Source organism: Apium graveolens, chromosome 5 (assembly GCF_009905375.1).
Source record: "Apium graveolens cultivar Ventura chromosome 5, ASM990537v1, whole genome shotgun sequence".
In the NCBI taxonomy this organism is placed as follows: domain Eukaryota; kingdom Viridiplantae; phylum Streptophyta; class Magnoliopsida; order Apiales; family Apiaceae; genus Apium; species Apium graveolens.
Genome location: NC_133651.1, coordinates 138,750,054 through 138,778,005, shown reverse-complemented (window position 1 = coordinate 138,778,005; position 27,952 = coordinate 138,750,054). Strand labels below are relative to the sequence as shown.

General features: G+C 36.6%; 2 protein-coding genes and 1 non-coding gene across 6 annotated transcripts; 1 reads left to right on the top strand and 2 right to left on the bottom strand.

The window, feature by feature from the left end:
* Positions 1 to 4,021: 4,021 nt before the first annotated feature.
* Positions 4,022 to 6,549, top strand: LOC141724532 (GCN5-related N-acetyltransferase 6, chloroplastic). Of its 2 annotated transcripts, XM_074526704.1 has the most exons (9): positions 4,022 to 4,153; positions 4,233 to 4,443; positions 4,572 to 4,624; positions 4,862 to 4,898; positions 5,035 to 5,100; positions 5,293 to 5,388; positions 5,486 to 5,636; positions 5,706 to 5,782; positions 5,862 to 6,549. In XM_074526704.1, exons 1-9 carry the CDS (start codon positions 4,050 to 4,052, stop codon positions 5,943 to 5,945), a joined length of 879 nt encoding a protein of 292 aa, XP_074382805.1. In that variant the 5' UTR covers positions 4,022 to 4,049; the 3' UTR covers positions 5,946 to 6,549. The 2 variants fall into 2 exon arrangements, with proteins under 2 accessions (XP_074382805.1, XP_074382806.1); XM_074526705.1 differs by lacking the exon at positions 5,293 to 5,388.
* Positions 5,936 to 8,933, bottom strand: LOC141724530 (pentatricopeptide repeat-containing protein At2g29760, chloroplastic-like). Of its 3 annotated transcripts, none has more exons than XM_074526703.1 (3): positions 6,798 to 8,933; positions 6,219 to 6,336; positions 5,936 to 6,032 (listed from the first exon to the last, which is right to left on the bottom strand). In XM_074526703.1, the coding sequence occupies exon 1, from the start codon at positions 8,851 to 8,853 to the stop codon at positions 7,096 to 7,098; it is 1,758 nt and encodes a 585-aa protein (XP_074382804.1). In that variant the 5' UTR covers positions 8,854 to 8,933; the 3' UTR covers positions 5,936 to 6,032; positions 6,219 to 6,336; positions 6,798 to 7,095. The 3 variants fall into 3 exon arrangements, with proteins under 3 accessions (XP_074382804.1, XP_074382802.1, XP_074382803.1); XM_074526701.1 differs by having other exon boundaries at positions 6,219 to 6,585; positions 6,916 to 8,933; XM_074526702.1 differs by having other exon boundaries at positions 6,916 to 8,933.
* A 17,899-nt stretch (positions 8,934 to 26,832) lies between these two features.
* LOC141663181 (small nucleolar RNA R71) lies at positions 26,833 to 26,939 on the bottom strand. Its single transcript, XR_012551264.1, has one exon. It is a non-coding gene; the product is annotated as a small nucleolar RNA R71 (small nucleolar RNA).
* Between the last annotated feature and the right edge of the window lie 1,013 nt (positions 26,940 to 27,952).

The window sequence follows — 27,952 nt, the reverse complement described above, 5'->3', positions numbered from 1 at the left end:
TTTGAAGATCAAGCTAGAAGATATTCTGTTGAAGAAGATTGATGACAGATTTGAAACTTTTATTCAGAGATACTGCAGAGTTTATCAAGAAATATGAAGATCAAAGTCTAAAACAAAGTATTCTTTACACTCGATATTTTGTCTATCTGGTTTTTGGCACTAGACAATTCTATTAGATTTATACTTTTTCCCCAAACATAAATTGGGGGAGATTATTGGGAATTGGCTAAGTCAAGAATCAGGATTTGTCTAACAATCATGATATGATCAACAGTCAGGATATGATTATCCGTTGAGAGCTTCAGTATCATCCGTTGATAATCTATTTAGTCATCCGTTGATACTTACATATGAATATCCGTTAAAGTTATAATATATATTCGTTGATCAGCTTATCTGTTGATAATGACTTGCATGAAAAGTCAGAGCTACGAAATAAATCAGAATGTGCTGATTTATAGGATCGTAGTTGATTTAGATATGTATAGAAAGTAGAAGAGTTATACTGTAACATATCTTGTAATTGATAGAGATTGGTTGTAGTTGTGTAGTATATAAACACAGAATAGGTTATCACATAGTGTAATGCACAAGTGCTTAACTCCAATATTCGCATAACCTAACAGCTCTTAAGAATATTGTTCTTGATATAATTTTTGTAACATTTTATTAAAGATCAATATAAACTGTTATTTGATTCATCTGTGCTTACTTTACTTTTGTGATACATCGATTTATTTAGTAATTGTATCCAACCCCCTTGAATAATTACTTTACTAGGCAACACTCTGCTATCCACTTTTGAATCAGCAGGACAACAAATCAACGCTGATAAATCATCAGTTGTTTTCAGCAGAACACAAGTGAGGCAACGAAGCACGACTAATGCTAGATTCTAAGGTTTCAAGAAGCAGGTGATCACAACTTATACCTTGGCTTGCCAAATGTGATTGGGAGAAATAAGAAGTCAATCTTTAGCTTCTTAAAATATAGATGGAAATAGCGGATTCAGGGGTGGGATAAGAAGACACTGTCAAAGGGTGACAAAGAGATACCACTAAAGATGGTAGCTCAAACTCTACCTAATTTTACAATGGCTGTATTCTTACTACCTATAGAATTATGCAGAGAAATTGAGAAGCTAATGTGCAAGTTTTAGTGGAGCTCAAATGCAAAAATAAAATAAAGATAGAAGCATTTATTAGAAAAGTTGGGACAACATGGCTATGAAGAGATCTTTAAGTGGGATTGGTTTTCGTAATTTAAGGGATTTTAATGTTTCTCTTTTAAGGAAACAAGGATGACGACTTACCAATATCCAGACAAGCTAATGAGTAGAGTATACAAAGCTTTTTATTACTCAGATGTTACTTATTTGAACGCGAAGCTTGAATTCAACCCTAGTTTTATTTGGAGGAGCGTTTTGGAGGCTCAATCTTTAGTGTAGCAAGGCGTGAATTGTCAAGTTGGTAATGGTAATTCTATCAAGATTCTAGAGGACCCTTACATATCAGTGGAACACAACCCTTATGTTTAATCTTACAATGCTTGTATAACTAATCAAAAGGTTGCAGCTTTGTTGGACATGCAAAGGGTCAGTTGGGACAGAGATCTGTTGTTTGATATGTTTAAAAAAGAGGAAGCTAACTTGATCTTATCAATTCCTGTAAACACGAAAGAAAAATATAGTTGGTATTAGCGCAAGGAGAATTTTAGCAACTACTAAGTAAAAACTGCATATGCTTTATTGCAGAAGGATAATGTGCACACTAGTAATGGTGACAATTCAAGATTTTGGAGATGTCTTTGGAACTTAAAAATTCCTCCTAAAATCAAGAATTTTCTATGAAAGGCTTGTTCAAATTGCTTACCTACAAAAGATTTATTACGAGTAAAAAGAGTCCCAAGAACGAACAATGTCCAATGTGTAACGAACATCCAGAGTCTATCCTGTATTGCTTGGTAACATGTTCGTTTGCCTCTACGTGCTTGAATAAAATAAGCCTACCTGACAGTGTTGGTGATTTCCAATCGTATTCAGAATGACTTCGACTAGTTTTTAACAGAGGGATAAATCACAGATTCACAAGACTGTTATAGTTTGTTGGATTGTTTGGAATGGACGGAACAACTTGGTGTGGAACCAACGTGGTATGAATGTTAATGAAGTGATGCAATATGCGCACGTACATTGTTCTTAATCACTGGGAGAGTGCCCAACACAAATCTTTCAATCGTTTTATGTGTCATATGACCCAAGACGACGGATATGAGCACCGGAAGTTACCAATGACAAACAAAATTAAGATAGACACAGATGCAGCCATATTCGAAGACTCTAATTGCTACAACCATGCCTTTGTGATACGGAATCATTCAGGGGACTTTATAAATGCCAAATCCAGGTTCATTCAAGGTAAGATCAATCCGGAGCTAGCGGAAGCAATAGGCATATCGGAGGCCCTGAGCAGAAGCATGTGAAAGACGTGGAGCTCGAAACTAATTACTTATAGATTGTTCGGGCCATCCAGAGTTCAGTAGCCAGCTTCTCATATTTAGGAAAGGTGGTTGAAGATTGTTCAAATCTACTTGCAAGTTTGAAAACCAAAACATTTTATTTAGGTTCATCAATCGATTTACAAACAATGTAGCTTACTATTTAGCGAGATACAATTATTTAGTAGCTGATCATAGCCGGCTGGTGTGGATATTCACCCAGCTTTACACCATGATCTTTTGAATGATTTGAAGTAATACGATCTTTATTTCTTGATAAAAAAATAATATACCCACCTAGGGGTGTACATGGTTTGGCCAACCCGACCAATCCAATCCAAATCGGCCCTATTTCGGCCGATCCAACTCGATTTTTTTCAACCCGATACATATTTGGTTTGAAAAAATGTCAACCCGATTTAATTGGGTAGGATATGGTTTTCGATAATTTTAAACCAATTCAACCCAACCCGATTAAAAAATATATGTACATGCTAATAAGTTAATGCAAAAAATATGTTTAGGCCTATTACATAGATCCATTCATCTGCAACTCTAAATATAACTTATAATCTCCTTGTTCATAGTTCATCTTGTAACAACAATAAATGTTTGATTAGTGTTATGTTTAAAACATAAACAATATTATTAGTCCTTTTGGTGTCAAAAATTATATGTTTAAGACTATTCAATACGGAGGATTGTAATATTATTTTGAACTATTTTCAAGTGTTTTAAACTTTGAAATCTTATGTTTTATTATAATATTTTATATTACTTTTGTATATTTAATAAACCGATAAAACCGAACCACGCCGAAGTATACAAATTGGTTTGCTTACAAATTTAAACGGTTTAGATTTGGTTGAAATTTTGAAAATCCGAATTAATTGAGTTGGTTTGCTAAACCCGCCCAACCCGATCCGTGTACACCCCTCTACCCGCCCACAATAAATGAACAGTTTCGAGGCAATATATGTACCCACGACAACACATTAAGGCCGCAACTAGTTTCACTGGCAAAACAATGTCCTCCACTGCTTGATTTTCTCTCCTCGTCTGTTTATATCCCATCATTTATTTGTCTCTTACAAGTCAAGACTACCTCAGCCAGTAATGAGACAACCTCAAGTTATGGAAATTGCTATCCATAGACAGCTTGTATAATATCTTTATCCAGACTCTTTATTACTTATTTCTTTTCTCATTAAAATATCTATATATATGCAAAGACATTATATCACTATCATGTGGGGGCAATTATTTCATTTTTATACATTTAAATACTTAAATCTGGTGGTATGGAAGGCTTCCCCATGTTTTGACAAATCATTTTATATTATACTCTAGGACAACCCACTACATTTTCTAAGTGATCAAACTACACTTTCTTGATGTTTCATCATCCATCTTCCCTATCTGTTTAATGGTAAATCAAGAAACTGCTCTTTTGTTCATCACCTGGCCTGCAAGGTTCTGGAGAGATAACAAGAGAATAACACGAACCTGTATATTCAGCACGCAAAGCAGGTTACGTGGAGGCAGGTAGGAGAATGCTTTCCACATTTACAGTAAACAGACCTGAGTTCTTGATATCATACTCTTGTCGGTTGAAGAATAATCATAAGTTTCATAAGGTTTCAGCCTCTTGGACAATGTAAGTGTCATTTGTTTACAAGATTTCTGGAAACAAATTAATAAAAGTCTAACGAGATAAGCTATTCGCCTGATGACAGGACAATGGATTCGAAACCTTCACAAAAAGGGAACAAAGAAAATACATCATTGAACACCCCAAAAGGCCTTGTTTCCGGTCCGGAGACAGCTAAAATGTCCAATCTTCAATTTGACAGACTGCAGCCACCTAAAGAGGCCTGTAGAGAAGATAGCAGACTTGATTTTGGGAAGTTCACTGCACGTGAGGCTGTTCTTGATGAAGAATATTGGGTCAGTTACAATGATCAGATATCTACATTATCTATGAAAATATGATCTTACCATTTAATTCCTGAAGCTTTCACTGTTAACTTGTTGCTGATGTGTGTTGGTACCACGGTTTGATGTTTTGACACCAGACTGCAGCATGGCTTCGAGCAGAAAGTCACTGGGAGGACAAAGCAGGTGACAGGTATGAACCACTATCTAATTTAATTTACTCGGATGTTCATTCTTAGTTTATTCTAATGACACTATGTTTTGAAACTCAGTTACGGACCTTGGAATTGAATAAGAAGTTTATTTCCAATTCCAGGTCCGGACTTGAATTGCCAAACATAATATCGATTCCTATACAACCAAGTACTCGATGCATTGCCTACTTGACACGTTACATGACCATTAACCATACTTCTCTTTCATGACACAGATATGTAGAGAACTACAAAAGAAAGTTTACAGAACAGGTACGAACATGAACAATGCCCTGTTGTCATTGTTACATTTTTTTTTGGTTGCAATGTGTTACTTTGCATATATTTTATGCAGTAATCAAGTAGGAGCAAGTATTCTGTAACTAAATTTTACTTTTTTCTATTGTAGGAATTCAATTCAATCAAAAGGAATTGCAAATCACAGATTGGTCACAAGTCCACATGCATTCTGGCGGTATAAATTTTCGATCTAATTGGACCATGTTTCTCTTTTCACATCTATCTATTTGACTATATTGGTTATCTTGGCTCACACTAAACTTGGATCTCTAACAGTGTTGCAGTATTCTCCTCTATAAGTGTTGATTATTTAGTTCAATGCACTTTACAATCATAGTTCTAATAACAGTAATTTTCAAATTAAAAGGTAAAGAACGAACCAAGAAATGTCATCCTGAAGAATGTAGTAGGAACCTTAGATCTGAGCATGAGACGTTTGTTGCATGGAGAAACCTTTCCTGCGGTAAAATGTGTTCTAGATGATGACATTTTGGTTGTTAAATCATGTCACATAAAACTCATCACTTAATCGGCTTATCACTCGTGATTTCTCGTCACAGGAACGGGTCAAAATTCCACTCTTCTGCAGCATCAAGAAGGAAGGGAGCAGATATGGTTACATTTCAAACTTATGTGTGGCTAAATCTGCCCGGCGCCAGGGTATTGCAAGCAACATGCTTAGTTTTGCAATAAAATCAGCTAAATATAATGGTGAGACCGTGAAATTTTCGCATAAAAAAATATCACGGAACTTCCCTACTGATCAAATTCGCATGACAGGTGCTGAGCAAGTTTTTGTACATGTGCACAGAAACAACAAACCTGCTCAACTATTGTACCAAAAGATGGGCTTTGAGGTAGTACCATTTCTCTTTGCTTTGTTCTCGCAACTATAATTTATGAACTACTGAGCTTCTTCTACCTGTCTTTCATCAGGTCGTTGAAATTGCAAGCTCCCAGTTATCAGCTGAGCAAACGTACTTGCTGTGCTTAAGAGCACAAAGCTTAGACAAGTTGTAGGGAAGAATTCCACTTCACTAGAATTTAAGAAAATTCTGCCCTGCCCAAAACAAGTTACTGCACTCGCAACATGATTGATTTTATGACCTATAGCACCAATAAAGAATATCCAACATATCATTAGATGGTAAAAACACAAAAACATGTTCTCAGAAAATTATTTATGTCCATTTTCTACTAGCAGTTTGAGTAAATATTCCTTGGAATCAAAGCTTACATACTATGGAAATTACATTCAAATAGATTTAGGAAATAGTTGGCTGAGGAATTCACCTTGATCATGAAGGAATGCAAAGCATTAATGACTCTGGCCATATTGAAAATCTTGTTGCTAAGCTTCTGCAAATTGAAGAACTTCAGAGTAAAGCCATCACAAAGGGGCAATTCGAACCTGGAGATTAGGGTAAATACTCATTATAATTTTCAACCACTTGACCAGGCACCGAGGTGATTGATCTGTAATTTTCTTCTTAAAACACGCTATACTAGAGCTTGAAATTGCTTTCTTGTAACTATTTTACATGCTCACGTTCGTCTATGTTCAAAGAAACAGCTAGAGAACTTGAAATGGCTTTCTTTTTATTTTACATGCTCACGTTCCGTTCGTCTATGTTCAAAGAAACGGCTAGAAATCTCATGTCTGCACAAGTGTTAATGTGTACATATATTATGAACTTTACATAGCTTTAACCATGAATTAGCATATGATGTTTATATATTACAGGATTGTGGATTGTCTGCATGAATAGTTATCGGCAGCTTAAAGAAGACAGGGCAATCTAACCATATGAAAATCAATTAAAAAATGGTGTATAGCTTCAGATTAATTAGTTTAGTATGTAGAGTATATACTTGTATAACTTTGAATGTCAAGTCAATTGTAAGGAAATACTTTCAGCCTTTCACATGAATCTTCTTCCAAGATACCGGTGTACGCCTATTCACTTAACTAGTGAATACATGAGATTACCTTTATCAATCGTCACCGACAGGTACACTATTATGTACTTATAATCAGTTAGGATTGTCCTCCAATCATATCTCAAAACCGAAGGTATTTTGTGCACAATATCCAGGACCTTAGGTAATACTTGGAGGCTTAAATTCACAATGCTGGAATGCATTTATAAGACTAAGCTTTTCCAGATAGTCAAGTTCTTAATCCTGACGTACTCGTATGAAACCTTCGGTTTACTTCAACTGAACTCACGGCAGGGATCCTTTTTGGCTCCCTTTCATCTATTAATCTCCTCATTCTCGCAACATCCTCCCACCTTCCAGCTTCAGCATAAATATTAATCATGAGGGCATATGAACTAAGAGAATGAGGGTCTAACTTATACAATCTATCTGCCACATGTTCTGCTAGCTCAAGATTTCCATGTATTCTACAAGCACCAAGCAAGGCTCCCCAAACACCTGCATCTGCGTTTATCATTTTATTGATGAATTTATATGCTTCATTCAACTCACCGGCTCGACCAAGCAGATCAACCATACAGGCATATTGCTCTATGCCAGGCACGATTAAGTAATCCCTGGTCATGCTTTCAAAATGCTTCCTCCCTTCTTCTACAAAACCTGCATGCCTACAAGCAGTCAGCACGGCTGTAAAAGTATAGATATTTGGTTTAATACCTTCTTCTTTCATTTTTGAGAAAAGCAAGACAGCATCCTCTCCATATCCATGAGATGCACATGCCCCAATTATTGAAGTCCATGTCACAACACTTCTTTTACGTAACCTATCAAAAACATCTCTAGCCAAATTTATATTTCCACACTTTGCATACATATCAATAAGTGCGCTTGTGATTGAAACATTAGTTTCCAAACCTTTGCATCTGACTAGGTCATGTACCCATTTCCCAGTATCAAGGGCTCCAATACTAGCACAGGCTGAAATTACACTGACCAATGTGATGTAATCGTATTCTATACCCACTGTTTGCATCCTACGGAAGAGCATAATGGCATCTCCACCGGCTTTATTTTGTTCATAAGCAGCGATAATTGCATTCCACGAGACAACACTCCGAACATCCATCCGATCAAACAAAGATCTGGCAATATTAACATGACCACAACTACTATATAAAGCAATTAAAGTGTTGACCAGCGAAATATCATAAATAAACCCCCGTTTAAAACTATAAGCATGAATCAGCTTCCCCAAATTCCAAAACTCCATACCGGCACAAGCAGGAAGAACACTCACTAATGTAACGGCATTTGGTTGAACCCCAAAAGACATCATATCTCTAAAAGCAATCAAACCCTTTTCAAACAAACCATTTTGAACATACCCCGCAATTAACGAAGTCCACGATACAATATTCCTCACATCCATTTCACTAAAAATAAGTTCCGATTTCATAGTCTCCCCGCTCTGCGAATACATAGTAACCAAAGAACATTGTACAAACACATCCAATGAAACCCCATTCTTCACAGCATTGCAATGCACTTGCCTACCTTCCCAAAAAGCAGAGTTTACCGAGCAAGCCCGAACCACAGACGGGAAAGTATAATCATCTGGCAATAATCCTGAGCGACGCATGTTTCTAAACAGAAGTATGGCTTCTTGACAAGGACCCTTGTCAGCATATCCCCTAATCAAAATATTCCAATGAAATGCATTTCTCTCGGACATTCTATCGAACAGGTTACGAGCATAGTCCATTGTGGGAGAAAAGGAAGATGCAAGAGTGATGATTTTAGTTGAGAATGTGAGATCTCTGAACGATCCATCTTTGAGAACCAAAGCATGAAGTCGCTTAAGTTGTCGTAGATTTAAACATGAGTCTAAAAGGTAAAGAACGTGGAGGGAAGTATAGTTGCAAAAGCGTATATATTTGGAGGGCACAGTGTTTGTCAAGAGGGTGAAAAATGAATTATGGGCAAGCATTAATCGGACAAAACTTAATCCACTACTTGTGTACAACGGGAACGAGGAATGCACGCTACAACAGTTTAAAGGCCAACGATCAGGTCACATGTTCTTTACTAATTAAATTTCTATTTTTTAATTTCTTTTATACACTTTTTTATTATTATAAATCTCTTTAGTTTTAAATATTTAATATTGTAAATGAATGAGAAAATGTCGAGAATAACCCCCTTCAGCTAGTGCCTGTCTAATTTACCCTTTTTTACCCATTACATATGCTTATATGTAAGGTGTATGTTATAAAAGGATAAAAATATTCTCCCAAAACATAAATGCAGATTAAGGGTAGCTAATGCTGATCTTTCCTTCTACTTTTGTGTTGCTACGGTTGAGATTACAGTATGCTGGTGTATCATATCAATTTCTGCTGTCCATTCATACGGATTATCACTAATTACAACATCATATCTTTTGAACTAGATGAAAAAAGTCAAAACAACAAAAATTACAGAATGGTTGAATTATATACGATCCCCATAATAACTAAATTATATATGATCTCATTTTCAGTAACTTTCGTCAATGACACAAATAACCAAATATGACCTTAAAAAGAGAAGAATATCTTGGTATAGACTTTCATTCTTTCAATCCGCTAATTACTATCAACACTGATCATTATGATGATAGTAACAGATACGAGTAACTAAAGGCATGTATAAATAACATTCGCATCTTCATCAACAAAACTCTTTCTTTTGTTCTATCCAAAATAGTGCGCATCCACTCAAGTCTCAATATCACTAATGGTCATGAGCATCTTTTGGATACTACTTTATCTTCCTCAGACACATATCCACGTCAATACGGAACAGACGTAAGCGTATTAACTTATTACGCCAATTTGAAAAATTTATTCATTCTTCTGTTTTGTAAGTTGTTTGTGACTATGTATAAAGCGTATTAGACTAATAAGTTGTATAGTTAGGCTTGTCATGTTATGAAATCATGTTCCTGACCTATTCTCTTGATAGTCTTATGGTCAAAGCGCAACTTGTTAATACTGCTTCGGCATACAAGATCTAGTGGAATACTAATTATTCATAGGCGTATCCGAGGGATGTTGATACTTTTAGTAAAACGTATGTATCTATCTCCTATTTTATCTCGCCTCTGACGTGACTTGGATAATGTTGATAAAGGATTCTTGTAATAACAAAGTTTGAGGTTTCTCGCCAGAATCAAGATCTGTGACCTTGCTTCTTTGCCGGAAAATCAAGCGGTGTGTGATATTTTTGTGTTAATTGATGGTTGAGATTGATTAGGCTTAGCGGTGGCTCCTTATCAGCTCTCAACTTCTTACCCCTCTCAATGTGCCTACGTAGTCTTTTTATAGGGATCAAGCCTGATATAGTTCTTGAGGAACAAGAAATCTAATGGGCTTAGATTTTCCATTCTGGGGCCCCGTTGAAGTCCTTCCAGAATCCATCTTACGCTAGATTTAGAAATGTCCAACTATGAGGCCCAACCACGAAGGCCCAAGGCTCGTTCATAATCGTAGGACTTCACGGACAGTGCATCTTCCTGCGCAAGGATAACACTCTGCTACAGCTATCTCCCTTGATTTACGAACGCATGTATAGTTATGGTTCACCCTAAAAGCTAGACGCTGTTAGGTCCCAATAAGTTTGTAGAAGGGGGGGTTGAATACAAACTATACCGTTTAATCGAATAAAATGCGGAATAAAAAAGTGAAACAAAATTCAAGTTAAATAAAACTATTATTAAACTTGAAAGATGTTACAACAACGGTATCGTTTACAAGGGATTAATCTCAAATAAATTATTCGAAATCTAGAATAAATTCGACATGAACTTTTTCTATTTTTGAAATAAAAAGGATCAAATGCTAAATGCACTTTGAGATTAAGTTCTAGGGATTTTGATCCGCTAGATAGTTACACAAGAACAAGAGAAGGATTTCTAGTGGTTTAGATTTAATAATAAATACTAGAAATTAATGTCCTGAGAAATTGCAATAAGTTCTCTGCTTTTTCTTTGTTCTGTGTTCTTCAGTGTTTGTTGTGATATTCAATGCTCTGTCTGTTGAAAATCAGCTGCTGCTCTTTTATATTCAATCAACCTATGATTTTAATTGGCAAGACAATCCTGTTAGCTCAGCAAGACAATCCTTTTAACTGGTAGAACTTTCGGTAGGACAATCGATTGAACTGGTAGAACTTTCGGTAGGACAATTGATTGAACTGGTAAAACTTTCGGTAGGACTATCTAAAAAGGCTTGGAAAGACTTTCGGTATGACAATCCAATTGTCATACCAGTTCAAATATTTGTCTTGCTGATTTAATTTTAAATATTAATTCAAAATCATTTCTGAAAAATGCATAATATTAATTCAGAATTAATTAACCAATTAATTCAATTAATTAATAAATTAATCTTTGCAGATATAATTTATTTTCTTAATTAAATTATATGACTTAATTAATTAATAGAGAATTAATACTAATCTTGAACAGCAACCACTCTTTTGACAATCTTCTGAAAATCACTAAAACTTATGAATCCATTTCACCACTTCAATGTTGACACTCGATGTACTGTCTGGTTCATGAATGACTAACATCTGTGATGTTTCTTCATGTCTTGATTTTCTTCAGATTAAATCCCTGTAATTAATTGATACCCTGACCAGATCTCTGTCACTTGATTAAAACCACAATCTTGATTTATATCACTGAGGCTTGATCAATTTCTTGAGCTTCTTCCAGTGAATTAAGTCCTCAAGTCTGTAGATGAACAATGTTACTTAATCCTTTGACATATGTTACTTTGAGAGATCTCTCTAGCGATAGAACCACTATTTACTTGTTACATCCTTATTTGAGTTGAGTTAAATCCTCGAATAAACAAATATGTTATGACATATGCCTTTCAATCTCCCCCTATTTATTTGTTAGACAATAACAACAAATACCTAGAGGATAACTCAACTAACAAATAAGAAAAAGATATAAACAGTAATGCAAAGTAAATAGCAGAAAAGTTCTGGATTATATTTAACATTTTCCAGATTCCAAAAGAAATTTACAAGTGAATACAAGGTAGATGTTCCTCTAGACTGAACATATAATTACATTAGTCTATCTTGATTCATAAAGTTCCAAGCATATTACATTAAGTTTTGAGCTAATTGAATTTAGTTGTCTTCCCTTCCAAATTCACCTTCTTCTAAATCTTGAAGCAACTCCTTGTCAAAGACACGATCCTTTTCTGAAGTGAAGCTGGCTGATCTGACTGGTTGAACTCCAACTGACTTTATCTTATTCTTGAACTGATTGTACCTTTTAATATTCTTTTCACAATAAGCTTGAATCAGATCAGCAGCTTGAGTTTTCAACATGGATGAGTATCCGACAGTTCTTAAGTGATGTTCCATCCAGACAAGATGCTTAGCAGAGTAGTCTTTAAGAGATTGTGAATCGAGCTGGCGGATTTGAAGACAGTCAGACTTAAAGAATCTTACCTGATGAGGATTGTTGACCACTTGAGGACTAGCCCTGCTGGCAAACTCTTTGAGCCTTTCTCGAAGAACTTCATTCAATTCTAAGCTTCTTTTGACTTTGTTGAGAAGAACCCAAATCTCTGATAAAGAACGATTCTCAAACAGATGAAGTGATACCTTGAAAGATCCTTCGCTCTGAAAATATACAAATATGCTCATTACATTTAGAGATCTGTCAAAGGCAGCTGTGATCCTTGAGACTTCAGTCTTGATAGCATTCGTGTACATGTCATTGTTTGGATTAGAGATTTCCAGCTTGTCAAGAAGATGTAGAAACTGCCTATCATTGTTTGTGCTCAGCTGAGGCATATCAAGTACTATCCTAGCTTCATCCCATTTTTCACCAATCTTCAGTTTGATATCTCTTCTCCTTTTTTTAGCTTTAATATCATGAAGACGTTGCTTTTCAAGAGTTCTGTTCGTTCAATATTTTTCCTCATGTCAATGATCTGGGATACCTTTTTGAGTTCAGCTTCTTTTCTTTTCAACTCTGACTGCTGCTGCTGAAACTCTTTCTCAAAAACAGGATCCACTTGAGCTTCCTCTTCCCATTCTCCAAAATCACTTTCCTCCTCAACTTCAAAGAAACCATCTTTATCTTCCAAGACTGGTTCAGTGGGAATGTCAAAAATATCAAAGTCATCATGTTCTCCACTATAGTAGACATCATCAGCCTTCCATGTGTCTCCAGCAGAAGAATCTTTTTCTTTTCCCTTTCCACTTCTCCCTTTCTTCTCCCCCTTAGTTGAGGAATCCTTTACAGACTTTCCTCTAGACCCTCCATGACCTCCATCACCTCCAGAGCCTGAGCCTCCACCAGACGGCCCTTCAAAGAAAGTCCTTTGTTCTTCATTAGGGTAGTGAGAATTTTTGATCATGAAGTACAAGTGCTTCATCCCTTCATTGAGATGTTCCGTGCTCGTTTCTATCTTTAGAAATCTGGAGGAGTCCAGTGAATGATTCATTTCAACCAGGTCTTCAAGAGAAGTCATTCTTGTATGGAGAGAGAAGAAGTTTGAAATGTCTTCAGCTGATAAAGTTGGAGATGCCTGGATTGAGTTAAGCTTTGGTACAACAGAGGTCTTCAAATCTGATATCTCAGTCCTGATGAGAGCCAGCTGATTATTGACAGAGGTGGAAGAAGAAGACTGTTCAACCACTTGTGCTTTGAATGATTGAGCCTCAGCCTGACTTTTTGCAAGTTATTCTTTCAGAGCAGTAATTTGAGCTAACAGATTTTCATTGTTTGTGTCTGTGTGTGCGCTCACCTGAGTATATCTCCTGTTTGGTTCACTCAACTCACGTGCTTGTGTATCTCTCAATATAAGTGCTCGTGAGGAGCCATCCTGTTGCTGTTCTTCTGTACCTGCATTTGAGATCACCCTAGCCTCTTCAAGAGAGGTCAGTGGTGGTGCAATGGGAATTCGCGAGTCCCGATCCTCAGTCAAATCTATCTTTTTATGTGAAATAGATGTCTGAATTACTTCAGGGATAGATTGACCGAGTTGCCCTCCACTTTCTCCAGATAAATCTGTGAGTGGAGAATCCCGTGAGGGAGCCAGAGGTGTTGGATCTGGGAGGGGAGAAAATGACTCTATTAAAGGTGGCTGAGAGTCAGATTTTCCCTCAAAAGCATGTGACTGCTCTTCTGCCGTAACTATGGCAGGCACTGTAACCGACTCAATGTGCACTCCTCGCTCTGTGTCCTGAGTATCATCTATTGGTCTGTATGCTTCCATTGTGAGTAATGGAAGTGTGCTTGACTCAGTACAGGATGCCATGACCCTATGGCGAATTTCAATAGATTCATCCTGTTGAGAGAATGTCTCTAGTAACTGTTCACTGGCCATATCAAAGTCCATGTCCTGTTGGAAGGACAAAGATGGGCTTTCAGATGCCTCAGGAAATGTTCTTCTTTTCTTGGGAGGAGGCAGAGCTGAGGGTTCATTCACATTCAACAACATACTACTTCCTACTAACCTTCTCGGTAACATTTTAGACAGTGGGGGAGAGGTTGAGATAGGTTGTGACTCTATGTTTGGCTCTATGACCTGGGATTGAAGTTGCGGTTCTACAACTTCATGGTCAGCCCTATCAACCACTGGGGGTCTTTCAACAGAAGTAGGAATAGTTTGAGAGTGAGGAATTATTACCTGCAGTGGAAGAGCATCTGATGTTTGAGCCTGGGTGGCTTGAACCACTGGAGGTTGAGCTTGTTGTTCATGACCGGGAAGATTGAAAATTGGTAAAGGAATGTAAGTGGCCATGAAAGCAGATACAAGTACTGGAACTTGCATGAATTTAAAGGTTGTGTCTTGGCGTGTGTAAATCTTTTTGCTTACTGGTGGGGGTTCAGTTACTGATGAGTTAGCAAAAAGAGCCTTATGCTCAGGTGTGAGAAGATGTTCTGCTATAAGCATGAGAAAGTGAGCGTAATAGCAAGAAACCCTACGATTTGTAGAATGATCACGTAAAGCAGTAGTGAGACGTCTCAGAAAAATGTGTAAAAGTAGTTTGCCAAAATTGATCCTTTGTTTGAAAACAACCGCAAGACCAATATACTGCAGAGTGAAAGTGATGTTGTGAAAGTTGGATTTATTGCAGTTGGAAAACACTTTGGAAAGTGTATCGAAGAAAATATCCCATTCAGAAACCAAATTGGATTTAGACAGCTTGGTTAAATTAATCACCCCCTGATAGTGAATAGCATGGAAAAAGTTTGAAATATTATTTTCAGAGGGTAAATTACAGAAATTGTCCATTGGAAAATTTAACGCTCGATTGATGACTGTTTCATCAACTACATACTGTGTGTTTGCCAAGGTGGATGAAAAAGATTTAAAATCATCGGCCACAGTAGAGGTTGTGCAAATCAGTCTGAGCAGATCGACATTTAATTGCACATTTGATTTAATAGCAGAGCTAACAATCGAATGGTCATTTAAAAATCTAATCCACGGCTTAAATTTTTCCACATCACACTTTTCTAGATTAAAATAACCAAAAAGATTATGCGAGACAATTTGGAAATTGAGAGCCATTAAAAATTATAATAAAACACACACTTTCAGAATTTTAAGAATAATATTAAGAAAATTCGAATTAAAAAAAATTTAATAATTCGAATTAAATCAATTATATCCGAAAAATTTAGAAAGTAATGTATCTCGTTAATGTTCTTAACTCACAATATAGGATTTGCAAACTCACAAGACACAATATTAATTAAATAAAAACACCCAAAAACAAACAAACACAAACTAATTTTGAAGGGAACAAAAAAATGAAGTGAAAATAGTTTAAAAAAAAATCGACAGCACTTCTTTACTGTATGTATACACACGAATATGTATATATATAACAGTAAAGTGTGCTGAGTAAAAATTCGAGCAAGAAGACAACAATGGCGATTAGATCGAAGAGAGAGAGAAACACAATACACGACTGTTGGAATTAAAAAACAAATGAACTGATTACAATCATAAAACAAAAAAAAAAACTTAAGTAGGACAACTAGTATGACAATCGAGGAAAGTCATACCGATTGTCTTCCCGATTGTCATACCAGGCAAACGGAAATAAAAAAAATAAATACTAAAAATATAACTAGTATGACAATCTGATAGTCATACTGATTGTCATACCAGTACAAAATAAAAACAAATATATCTGATATAAATTTTATTACTGGCAAGACTATTGATAGTTATACCGATTGTCTTGCCAGTATAAAATTAATCTGAACATAAAATTAAACACATATATATACTGAAATGACTTTCAGCAAGACAATTTCAATTGTCCTGCCGAATGTCATTTTAGTAATAAAACAATTATACACTTACAGTTACAGAATATATATACAAACAAAATTTTTTTTAGAATAATTATCTTTTATTCCAAAAATAGATTTCTGTTGAATTTTAGCAAATAAAATTCATAGAAAAAATATTTTTAGAGAAAATAAAATATTCTGAGATATTAAAATTAACAAGTAGAATAAATAAATAAGGTAAGATAATAAAACTTACATAGAAATAAGCAAGAATTATGGAAAATATGATAAAATAAATTTGCAAATGAATTTTTCATTTATGAAAAATTCATTTATAAATTCATTCAAGAACAGATTTCAGATATTAACAACTTTAATCACTAAAGCTATTCAACATACCCAATTTACCAACTAATCTGGTAAATATGGATTCATCAAGAGGTTTAGTGAAAATATCTGCTATTTGTTCTTCTGTTGGAACAAAAAATAGTTCAACAGTACCATTCATGACGTGCTCTCTAATAAAATGATACCTGATATCAATGTGCTTGGTCCTTGTATGATGCACATGGTTGTTGGTGATGGCTATTGCACTTGTATTGTCACATAGAACAGGTATTTTTTTCAATACAGAGCCATAGTCCCGTAGCTGATTCCTAATCCACAAGATCTGAGCACAGCAGCTTCCAGCAGCAATATATTCAGCCTCGGCCGTTGAATTGGAAACTGTTTGCTGTTTCTTGCTGTACCATGAGACTAGTCTGCTACCTAGGAATTGACAACTCCCTGAGGTGCTTTTCCTATCAACAACACTTCCTGCGTAATCTGAATCTGTATATCCAACAAGGTTACAACCAGATTCTTTAGGGTACCAAATACCTAGATTTGGTGTTCCCTTAAGATATCTCAAGATTCGTTTAACAGCAACGAGATGAATATCCCTAGGATCTGCTTGGAACCTTGCACATAAGCATGTAGCATACATAATATCTGGTCTACTTACAGTAAGATAGAGTAACGAGCCAATCATACCTCTGTAGCTTGTGACATCTACCTTAATGGAGTTTTCACATGGTCCAAGCTTGACAGCTGTAGTTGACGGAGTCCTTGCTGATGCAGAATCCTCTAGATTGTACTTTTTGAGGAGTTTCTTGAGATACTTGGATTGACAAATAAACGTTCCATCTAACCTTTGATTTACTTGTAATCCAAGAAAGAACTTCAGCTCTCCCATCATGCTCATTTCAAATTTGCTGTGCATTAACTTAGCAAATCTCTTACAGAGATTATCATTAGTAGATCCAAATATTATATCATCCACATAGACTTGGACTAATATAGTATCATTCTTATGCTTTTTAAAAAAGAGAGTTTTGTCTATGACACCTCTAATAAAGCTATTTTCAATAAGAAATTCAGAGAGAGTGTCATACCATTTTCTCGGAGACTGTTTGAGACCATAGATAGCTTTGAAAAGAAAGTGGACAAAATCCAAGTGATCTGGATTATCAAAACCAGGAGGTTGCTCTACATACACCTCTTCATCCAGCTTTCCATTTAGAAAGGCACTCTTGACGTCCATTTGATAAACTTTAAAGTTAGAGAATGCTGCAAATGCCAGAAATATCCTGATGGCCTCTAGTCTAGCCACTGGAGCATAGGTTTCATCATAATCAATGCCTTCAGCTTGAGAATACCCTTTAGCTACCACTCTTGCTTTATTTCTTGTAACCACACCATCTTCATCTAGTTTATTCCTGGATACCCACCGAGTACCAACAGCTTTCTTGTGTGTAGGTCTAGGTACCAGTTTCCAGACTTGTTGATGTTCAAACTGATTGAGTTCATCTTGCAAAGCAATCACCCAATCTGGATCAGTCAGTGCTTCTTCAATCTTCTTAAGTTCCATCTCAGAAAGAAATCCTGAGAATAGACATTCATTTTGAGTAGCACGTCTAGTTCTGACTCCAACATCTGGATCACCAATAATCAACTCAAAAGTATGAGCTTTATTCCAGACAGTCTGTCTTGGAAGATTTGATCTTGATGATTCACCTCGAAACACATTGGGATGTTGTGTCCTACTAGTTGATCCTTCAGCATCTCCCCCTGAGTTGTTGTCAGGTTGACTTGATGATTCTTCGTCAGTAGCAGTGGTATCTCCATTATTTCCAATGTTTTCATCACCATTACCTTGAGTATCATCATGATTAACAGGTTCTTCACCGGCAACAACCTCAGGTTCTTGATCATGTTCTGATTCTGAATCTGACATATCATCAAACTTCAGTTTCTCAGAAGGATCTTCAGTTTATTACTAGGGAGTTTAGTGTCATCAAATGTAACATTGACACTTTCAGTTACTTTGTGTTGATCAATGATATACACCCTGTATGATCTTCTTCCATATCCAACAAAAATACCCTCACATGCCTTTGCCTCGAATTTACCACGACGATCATCTCCATCCATGAGCACGAAGCATCTGGCACCAAATACATGAAAGTATTTGATAGAAGGTTTCTGTTCATTCATAATCTCATAAGGAGTTTTCATGAAGTCTTTGTTGATCATAGTTCGATTCTGAGTATAACATGCAGTATTGACAGCTTCAGGCCAAAAGTACATTGGAAGACGTGATTCACTTAACATCGTTCTTGCAGCTTCAATCAATGTACGATTCTTCCTTTCTACCACTCCATTTTGCTGAGGGGTTCTAGGAGCTGAAAATTGTCTGGTAATCCCTTTGTCTGTATAGAATCCATTGAGAAGTGAATTCTTGAATTCTGTTCCATTATCTGACCTTATTGCTCTAATAGGGACATTAGAATCTAACTCGATCAACTTGATATGATCAATCACAACTTGTGGTGTTTCATCCTTAGAGTGAAGGAACAAAACCCACATATACTTGGAATAGTCATCAACTATCACAAGACAGTAACACTTCTTTGACATCGAAAGAACATTAACTGGTCCAAATAAATCCATGTGCAATAATTGCAGAACACCAGTTATGGAGGATGTGTCAGTGCCGTTGTGACTTGCTTTCTTTGACTTTCCTTTCTGGCAAGCCTCACACAGTCCTTCTGGGGAGAATTCCAGCTGAGGCAGACCTCTGACCAATTCTCTTTTGACAAGAGAATTCATTGTTTTGAAATTGAGATGGGAAAGTCTCTTGTGCCATAGCCAACTCTCATCTGACGATGCCTTTGAATAAAAACAATTGACTTCAGGATTGCTTCCAGAGTTCATGTCAGCTACGAACAGATTTCCTTTTCGGATTCCCATCAAGGAGGGTTTTTCACTTTTCTTGTGCAGAATTTGACACTTCAGCTTGTCGAATAAAACATTGTAGCTGTTGTCACATAACTGACTAATACTAAGTAGATTGTGTTCAAGTCCTTGCACAATATACACATTTTCAATGATAACATTACCAGCTAGCAAACAGCCATATCCCTTAGTTAGACCTTTGCTGTTATCTCCAAAGGTAACCACTGGGCCAGCTTTCTCAACCACATTTGATAGCAGGGCTCTATCTCCGGTCATATGTCTCGACGATCCGCTGTCAAGAATCCACACTACCGGTCCTTTCTATTTAATGCCCTACAATATAAATGGATTAGACCTTCTATGGAACCCAAACTTGGTTGGGTCCGGCATTCTTGTAGAATTGGCCTTTATCAGGCAAAACAACATTCTTAACTTTTATGTTCTCAACTTTCTCAACGACTGGACATTTGACCTTGTAAACAGCCTTGACAAATTTCTGTTTAGGCTTAGGCACAAATGTCTCCTTTCTAGCTTTAGGAGGACTAGCAGTCTTAGATCTATTATGCTTCTTATTATTCACATGCTGACGAGGAGTAGTCTTATGACTAGAAACGTGCTTATCATTAAAATAAGCAACCATCAAATTAAAAGCACAAGACATGCAATTAGTAACACCACATACTGTATGAGAGGAATTAGCAACAGACAAATTATACATGGTAGGCATGGCATTTTTGTTATCCAACTCAGGTGTGTCTGAGTTAGTCTTAGTTGCTTTCACAACTTTGATTGGAACTTTCGACACACTTGACTTGGAAACAACCTTCTCATTAGCAAGATCTTCAGCACATATTTCTTCTTGAATAATAAAAGAGGTCACATCAAATGGTTTAGTAATTGATTTTTTATAGAAGGGTTTATCAACACCCTTAAGCACATGTGGTACTTCCCTACCTTTAGCACAAACATGAGGAGGGGAGTTTATGCCTAATTCTCCAATAGCAACATTATAATCATAACCTACTCCAGATGTTTGATTAATAGCTTGCTTATTGTAGAACTCTTTAGCCTTAGAGCAAGAATTAAAGTAAGCTTTGACCTTAGTCTCAAGACTGGTGATCTTGTCTTTGAGAATAGTTTCGAGTTGTCTATAACAGTCAACTCTATTCTCTAGAAAAGATACTTGTTCTTTTAATTTATCTTGATTAATGTGCACAAGTCTTAATTCATTGACCTCTTTCTCAAGGTCTTTGATTTGTTGAGTTAACATTTCATTATCACGATGAGCACAATCTATGGAGCCTCCTAGATGATAGACTAATTCAGCATCAGTAAATTTTACCTCTTTTCTTGATGAAAAGGTTTTTGCATCACTAGCCATAAGAGCAAGATTCCCAACTTCTTCATCTTCACTGTTATTATCATCCCAGCTTCTTCCCTTTTCCAGATAAGCCCTTTCAGATTTACTCTTCTGATTAGAATCATAAGAGTTCTTCCTAACTTGTTTTGGCTTCCTGCATTCTGTGGCAAAGTGTCCCAACTCATTGCAGTTAAAGCATCGAATGGTGCTCCGATCAACCATCCCTGTTTTGTATCCACCACTGCTGGTGTTAGAGGATGAAGATCCACCTTTCTGGAATCTATTGTAGTTGGACTTGTACTTGAACTTGGGATTCCTCTTGAATCTGACAATGGAGAATCTCTTGACAATCAGGGCCATTGACTCATCTTCCAATTGCTCCAGTTCTTCCAAGGAATAAAAATCATCTCCTGATTGATTTGTAGTAGGAGGATCAAATTCTGCTACTATCACATTTTCTTCAGCCTTGGAAGACTGTACCATTCTCTCTAACTGTTGAGATTGTTGTTGTTGTTGTGGTTGTTGTTGTTGTTGTTCTTCAGCTACTAGAGCAGTAGACGTGCTGACCACTCTTCCTTTCCCGTAGACTTCCTTCTGCTGAATCTGCTCCAACTCATAGGTTTTTAGCATACCATAGAGCCTTTCCAAAGAAATCTCATTCAGATCTCTCGCTTCTCTTATGGCAGTGATTCTATGTTCAAGATGAGTTGGCAGTGTTAAAAGGAACTTTTTGTTGACCTCCCTGATGGAATAATATTTTCCATTTATGTTCAGGTTGTTGATCAATGCATTGTACCTCTCAAACACTTCAGTAATTCCTTCTCCTGGATTGGATTTAAAATATTCATACTCCGAGATTAGGATCTCTAACTTGTTCTCCCGAACTTCCTCTGTGTCTTCATTAATCACCTCAATAGTTTCCCAGATGTGTTTGGAATTTTTACAGTTCATCACATGTCTGTTCATCAAGAGATCAAGGGAATCAACTAAAATTAATTGAAGGCTGGCATCCAAGGAGGCTTCTTCTTTTTCAGCAAGAGAAAAATCCTCAGGGTCTTTTACATAGGTTCTAGCTTTGGTAATTACAACATCATCCTCTATAACCTCTGGTTCAATAACCATTGGAATTTTTGGACCCTTCTTTAACACGTCCAGATATTTGGGATTTACAACTTGTAAAAACAAGAGCATCTTCTTCTTCCACATAATAAAATTTTCTTTATCGAACAGTGGAATTTTAACAGTTCCAACTTTTTGTGTAGTCATAATGAATTTTATGAGTAAATAAAAATTCAAGGACTGGAAGAATCACAAAAGTCTAGGATCTTGATTTGTTCGTTAATCAGAAGGCTCTGATACCAATTGTTAGGTCCCAATAAGTTTGTAGAAGGGGGGGTTGAATACAAACTATACCGTTTAATCGAATAAAATGCGGAATAGAAAAGTGAAACAAAATTCAAGTTAAATAAAACTATTATTAAACTTGAAAGGTGTTACAACAACGGTATCGTTTACAAGGGATTAATCTCAAATAAATTATTCCAAAGCTAGAATAAATTCGACATGAACTTTTTCTATTTTTGAAATAAAAAGGATCAAATGCTAAATGCAATTTGAGATTAAGTTCTAGGGATTTTGATCCGCTAGATAGTTACACAAGAACAAGAGAAGGATTTCTAGTGGTTTAGATTTAACAATAAATACTAGAAATTAATTTCCTGAGAAATTGCAATAAGTTCTCTGCTTTTTCTTTGTGCAATAAATTGAACTGGTAGAACTTTTAGTAGGACAATTGATTGAACTGGTAGAACTTTCGGTAGGACTATCTAAAAAGGCTTGGAAAGACTTTCGGTATGACAATCCAATTGACATACCAGTTCAAATATTTGTCTTGCAGATTTAATTTTGAATATTAATTCAAAATCATTTCTGAAAAATGCATAATATTAATTCAGAATTAATTAACCAATTAATTCAATTAATCAATAAATTAATCTTTGCGGATATAATTTATTTTCTTAATTAAATTATATGACTTAATTAATTAATAAAGAATTAATACTAATCTTGAACAACAACCACTCTTCTGACAATCTTCTGAAAATCACTGAAACTTATGAATCCATTTCACCACTTCAATGTTGACACTCGATGTACTGTCTGGTTCATGAATGACTAACATCTGTGATGTTTCTTCATGTCTTGATTTTCTTCAGATTAAATCCCTGTAATTAGTTGATACCCTGACCAGATCTCTGTCACTTGATTAAAACCACAATCTTGATTTATATCACTGAGGCTTGATCAATTTCTTGAGCTTCTTCCAGTGAATTAAGTCCTCAAGTCTATAGATGAACAATGTTACTTAATCCTTTGACATATGTTACTTTGAGATCTTTCTCTGACGATAGAACCACTATTTACTTGTTACATCCTTATTTGAGTTGAGTTAAATCCTCGAATAAACAAATAGGCTATGACATATGCCTTTCAGACGCGTTCATGTCCCCCGAATGAGGACAACCCACCAGATAGTAGGACAGGTGATCCCAAGCTTTTGGGTGCAAAGTGCAGGATGACTCCAAAGTTCTTCAACAAGGACACCCGTTGGATACAAGAACAGAGCTCCCAAAGCACACACCAATGTTAACCCCGCATCCCCAACGAGGACACCGTTGATTTCAAGGGGATGCCTTCAATCATCAGGAATACCCCTGGAGGCCTTCTAGCTTTTCACAGACATCCCCCTCCCTGACCGACTCAAGGAGGGAATTTTTTAAAGAGTACCTACAACAAATATATTAGTGAAAATAATCCTTCATTGTTCCTTCCATGCTTGTACTTGTCCTAAATTTGTTCTTCTTTGCCTTGTCCTAGATAAGGACAATCTCCACTATCCAAATAAATTATGCATCCTTAGGACACGTCCTCATCTTATGGAATGAACACATTCTCCCTTGCATTGTGAGCCAAACATGTAGAGAAACCACCTTCTGTATTCCATCCCACCAGGGTGCGTCATGTGTCTTAGGCGCGCCCTTTCTTCTTGGATTTACCTATTTCCTCTTGTATTGCAAGATTATTCCAATACAGTCCATATCAAGTATTTCAACCAATAACGGCGCGTCCTTAACCTAGGACACGTCAACACTTCCTTTCTTGCGGTCTAAAACCTAATTCTTCATTCTTTTATCCTAATTTGATTCCAATTGACCGACTCTTGACCCGAAATGATCCAATACCAAATTTTTGGCTATAACAACTACCCCCAAATCCCATATGCAGTTGAAAACAAAATTGGAATTTAATTCTTAATTCTTACCAAAAATTTGCATCCCCTTTCATACTTTTATGAGGGCACGTCCTTGTTTGTGGATGCGTCATCCATCTGTGAAAGACCTATAAAGATTTTAAATGTGGTTGACAATTGTTGTACACGTCACACCTTCCCCCTTTTTCTTTTTTGCCTATAAATACCCCCTCATTAGTAAAACCCTAATTTTTATCATTTCTCTCTCAATCAAACCGCTGTCATTGTCACCGTAAAAGCTTGAAGTTCAGAAATCTAGCTATTTCACCAATCATTTTTCAGTGTTTCTTACTTAATCGAACCCACAACTTCAAAGGTACACAAATCGCTTTTCGTTTCTTCATTTCATCAAGTAAATTGATTAAAATGTGCACAAAATTGTTCATGTTATTTATTTTTCCATGACTGTTCTTCATTCTCTTTGTAAGTATATGTGTGTATATGCGGTAAACCGTCATATTTTGCTTGTTATAATTCTTGATTACATGTTTTTAGGGTTTAGAATTTCCTTAAAACTGATGATAATTGATTCACATTCCCTTGTAATAATGAAGATATCATGGACGCGTTGTTGAGTGGCATTTATGACACTTTATTACGCTCCGTAAAATTTTGAATTGGTGTAATTGTACTCAAGTTGTTGGTATTTTAATGTGTTTTCTAGCATTTTTGCATTTTCAGGAAGTATCTAGGTAATCAGGTGAATTAGCATTATTTTGGTGCTAATTTGTGTTAAGGTGGTGTTGGAATAAAAGCTCTTGGAAAGCCGGCTCAATTTAGAAAGAAAATGAAGAAATCAGAAGTTGATCCAGGGAGTCAGCACACCCGCGCTATGAAAGCGCGCGGCCGCGCCCAAAGTCCAGAAACTCAGCGCGCCCGCGCTAGTCAAGCACGCGGCTGCGCCAGGTCGAATTCAAAGAATCCTGATTCTAATGGGCTTTTGATCCATAAGACTTCTACTCTGCATGGGGCTGCTATATATACATAATTAAGTTCGTTGTTCAAGAGAGACACATCAGAGAGACAAGGAGAAGGAGAAAAGAAGACCGTTTTAGCACAATTCAACCAAGGCGAAAAAGACCTAGTTTTAACTTGTGATTCTTTGTTTAAGTTGTAATGTTGGATGCTAGTCTTCTTATTCTTGAACCTACACTCTTGTGTTATACTTTGTTTATTATTCATTTATAAAGACTACATTTATTATACCATGCTTTCATCGGAATCCACATTGATTATGAGTCCGATTATGGGCTAATCGTTATTATGGGGTTCTAGCGGATTTACTTATGGATTTCTTTAGCTAATTTATTTCAATGCCTTAGTGTGCGGTGATTATATGATAACCTAGTATTGGTTGTACTTATTCGTCTTATGAGCGACGCCAACTTATAAGATAGTTTGTTAATTTTTAATGAAGCGAAAGTGAATTTAAGGGTTTAGAACTTGCCATGCTAGCATAGGTTCATGTGTATTTGTTATGCATGATTTCTAGGTAATTTTAACCATCTTACTTGCCCTATGTAATCACGATAGATAACTTGTGCATTAAACCGTATGTTGTCAAATTCTATAGACATATGGGGTCTCAATATAATTGGTGTCTATCCAGCTTCTATCTATTTTGTGGATGTCTGATAGTATGGTATCCGTACAACGAAAGTTGGCGTTTATCAGTTTCGTGTTATCTGATTAATGTCATCACCATTACATGCTAAGGTTAAGAACAAAAAGGCTATTGAATGAAGTATTTAATGAAGTTAGAATCTCATGTTTGTCATATATATTAATTCAAACATTTTTATTCTCTTAGTTATAATTGTTAGTTTAAATCTTAGTTATAAAACAATCTCAATTTGTTATTCGTCTTAGCATTGAATAATAGCCATATCATTATTGCATAAGTGCATAAATTATAAAGTTAACCTAAACCAGTCTCTGTGAGAATGAATCTGATTTATATCTTATACTACTTGCGTCCGCATATACTTGCGTGAATTTTAGATCGTGTTTTAGCGACTAACAAGTTTTTGGCGTCGCTGCCGGGGAACCGCATTGTTAATTTTTTGTTTATGTGTTTGTCATCAGTGATCGTTAAAGTTCATTGACTCGGATATTGTTACTTATCTGTTTCCTTGTCTTATTTCAGGTACGCTAGCGAGCGTATATGCATATGCATTCGTGGTCTCGTAAGAGAACTCTGGATAAAGCCGAGGAGGAAGTTGTAGTGGTTCGAAAGGAAGTTTTTGAGGACTAAGAGAAGGGAGAAGATGAAGAGAAAATCGAGGAACTAGATTTAGTAGTGATGGGTGATCAAGCAGAAATTCCTAAGGCTTTGATGGACTATTCTCAGCCTAAGATCAATGATATTCAGTCAAGCATCATCAGAACAGCCATTTCGGCTCACGCTTTTGAGATCAAGTCAAGCACGATTCAGATGATACATAACTCAGTTCAGTTTCGGGGTTCTCCTAATGAAGACCCCAACATGCACATCAGGGATTTCATCGAGATCTGTGACACTTTCAAGTTCAATGGTGTGACTGAAGATGCTATCAAGCTGCAACTCTTCCCATTCTCTCTGAGAGATAAAGCAAAGTGCTGGTTACATTCTCTACCACCAGGGTCTATCACCACATGGGAGGATCTTGCTCAAAAGTTTCTCACTAAATTCTTCCCTATGGCGAAGACTACTGCAATCAGGAATGCTCTTACTCAGTTTGCTCAGCAAGCCGGTGAATCTCTGTGTGAGGCTTGGGATCGATATAAGGAGATGCTAAGGAAGTGCCCACACCATGGCATGCCTGATTGGATGATTATAAATTATTTCTACAATGGATTGGGTGCTACTTCTAGACCCATGCTCGATGCAACATCAGGAGGAGCCTTGTGGGCCAAGAGCTACAATGAAACTTATAAATTGATTGAACTGATGGCTGCTAATGAATATCAGAATCCTTCTTAGAGACTGACTCAGGGAAAAGTAGCAGGAATTCCGGAGTTGGATGCAGCAACTGCTATCGCTTCCCAACTTAAGGCTTTAACGATGAAGGTGGACACTTTGGCCAATTATGGAGTTAATCAAATCACTAGTGTCTGTGAGCTTTGTGCTGATGCCCATGAGACTGATCAATGTGCTATTTTTAGTAAATCAACTCAGTTTGTGAGTAACTTTCAGCGATCGTAGCAACCTGTGCCGGCCACTTATCATCCCAACAACCGTAATCATCCTAATTTTAGCTTGAGCAATGCTTAGAATGCGGTTCAATAGCCTTATCAGCAGTACCCAACCAAACAGTACAACCCCCTAGTTTTCAGCAACCGCAATATGCACCAAGACAGCAACTTCAGCTGTAACAAGCTAATGAAAAATCTGAATTAGAGGAGTTGAAGCTTATGTGCAAGAGTCAAGCTGTTTCTATCAAGACCTTGGAAAATCAAATTTGACAAATTGCCAATGCCTTGCTAAATCGTCAACCTGGTACATTACCTAGTGACACTGAAGTGCCAGGAAAGAGGGAAGCTAAGGAGTAGGTAAAGGTAATTACTTTGAGGTCTAGAAAGGTTGTGAATCCTGAACAAACTCAAGTTTCGAATGAAGAAGCTGGGGCTGAAGAAGAAGTAGAGCAGCAGGAAGCAGAAGTGGAACCAAGGAAGACTACTGTTGAGCACACTCCTCCTAAGGGTAATACATGGGAGAAATAGATCTATCCTCCACCGCCTTTTACTAAGCGGCTGCAGAAGAAAAAGCTGGATAAACAATTTGAGAAGTTTCTGGAGGTGTTCAAGAAACTTCATATCAATATACCTTTCGT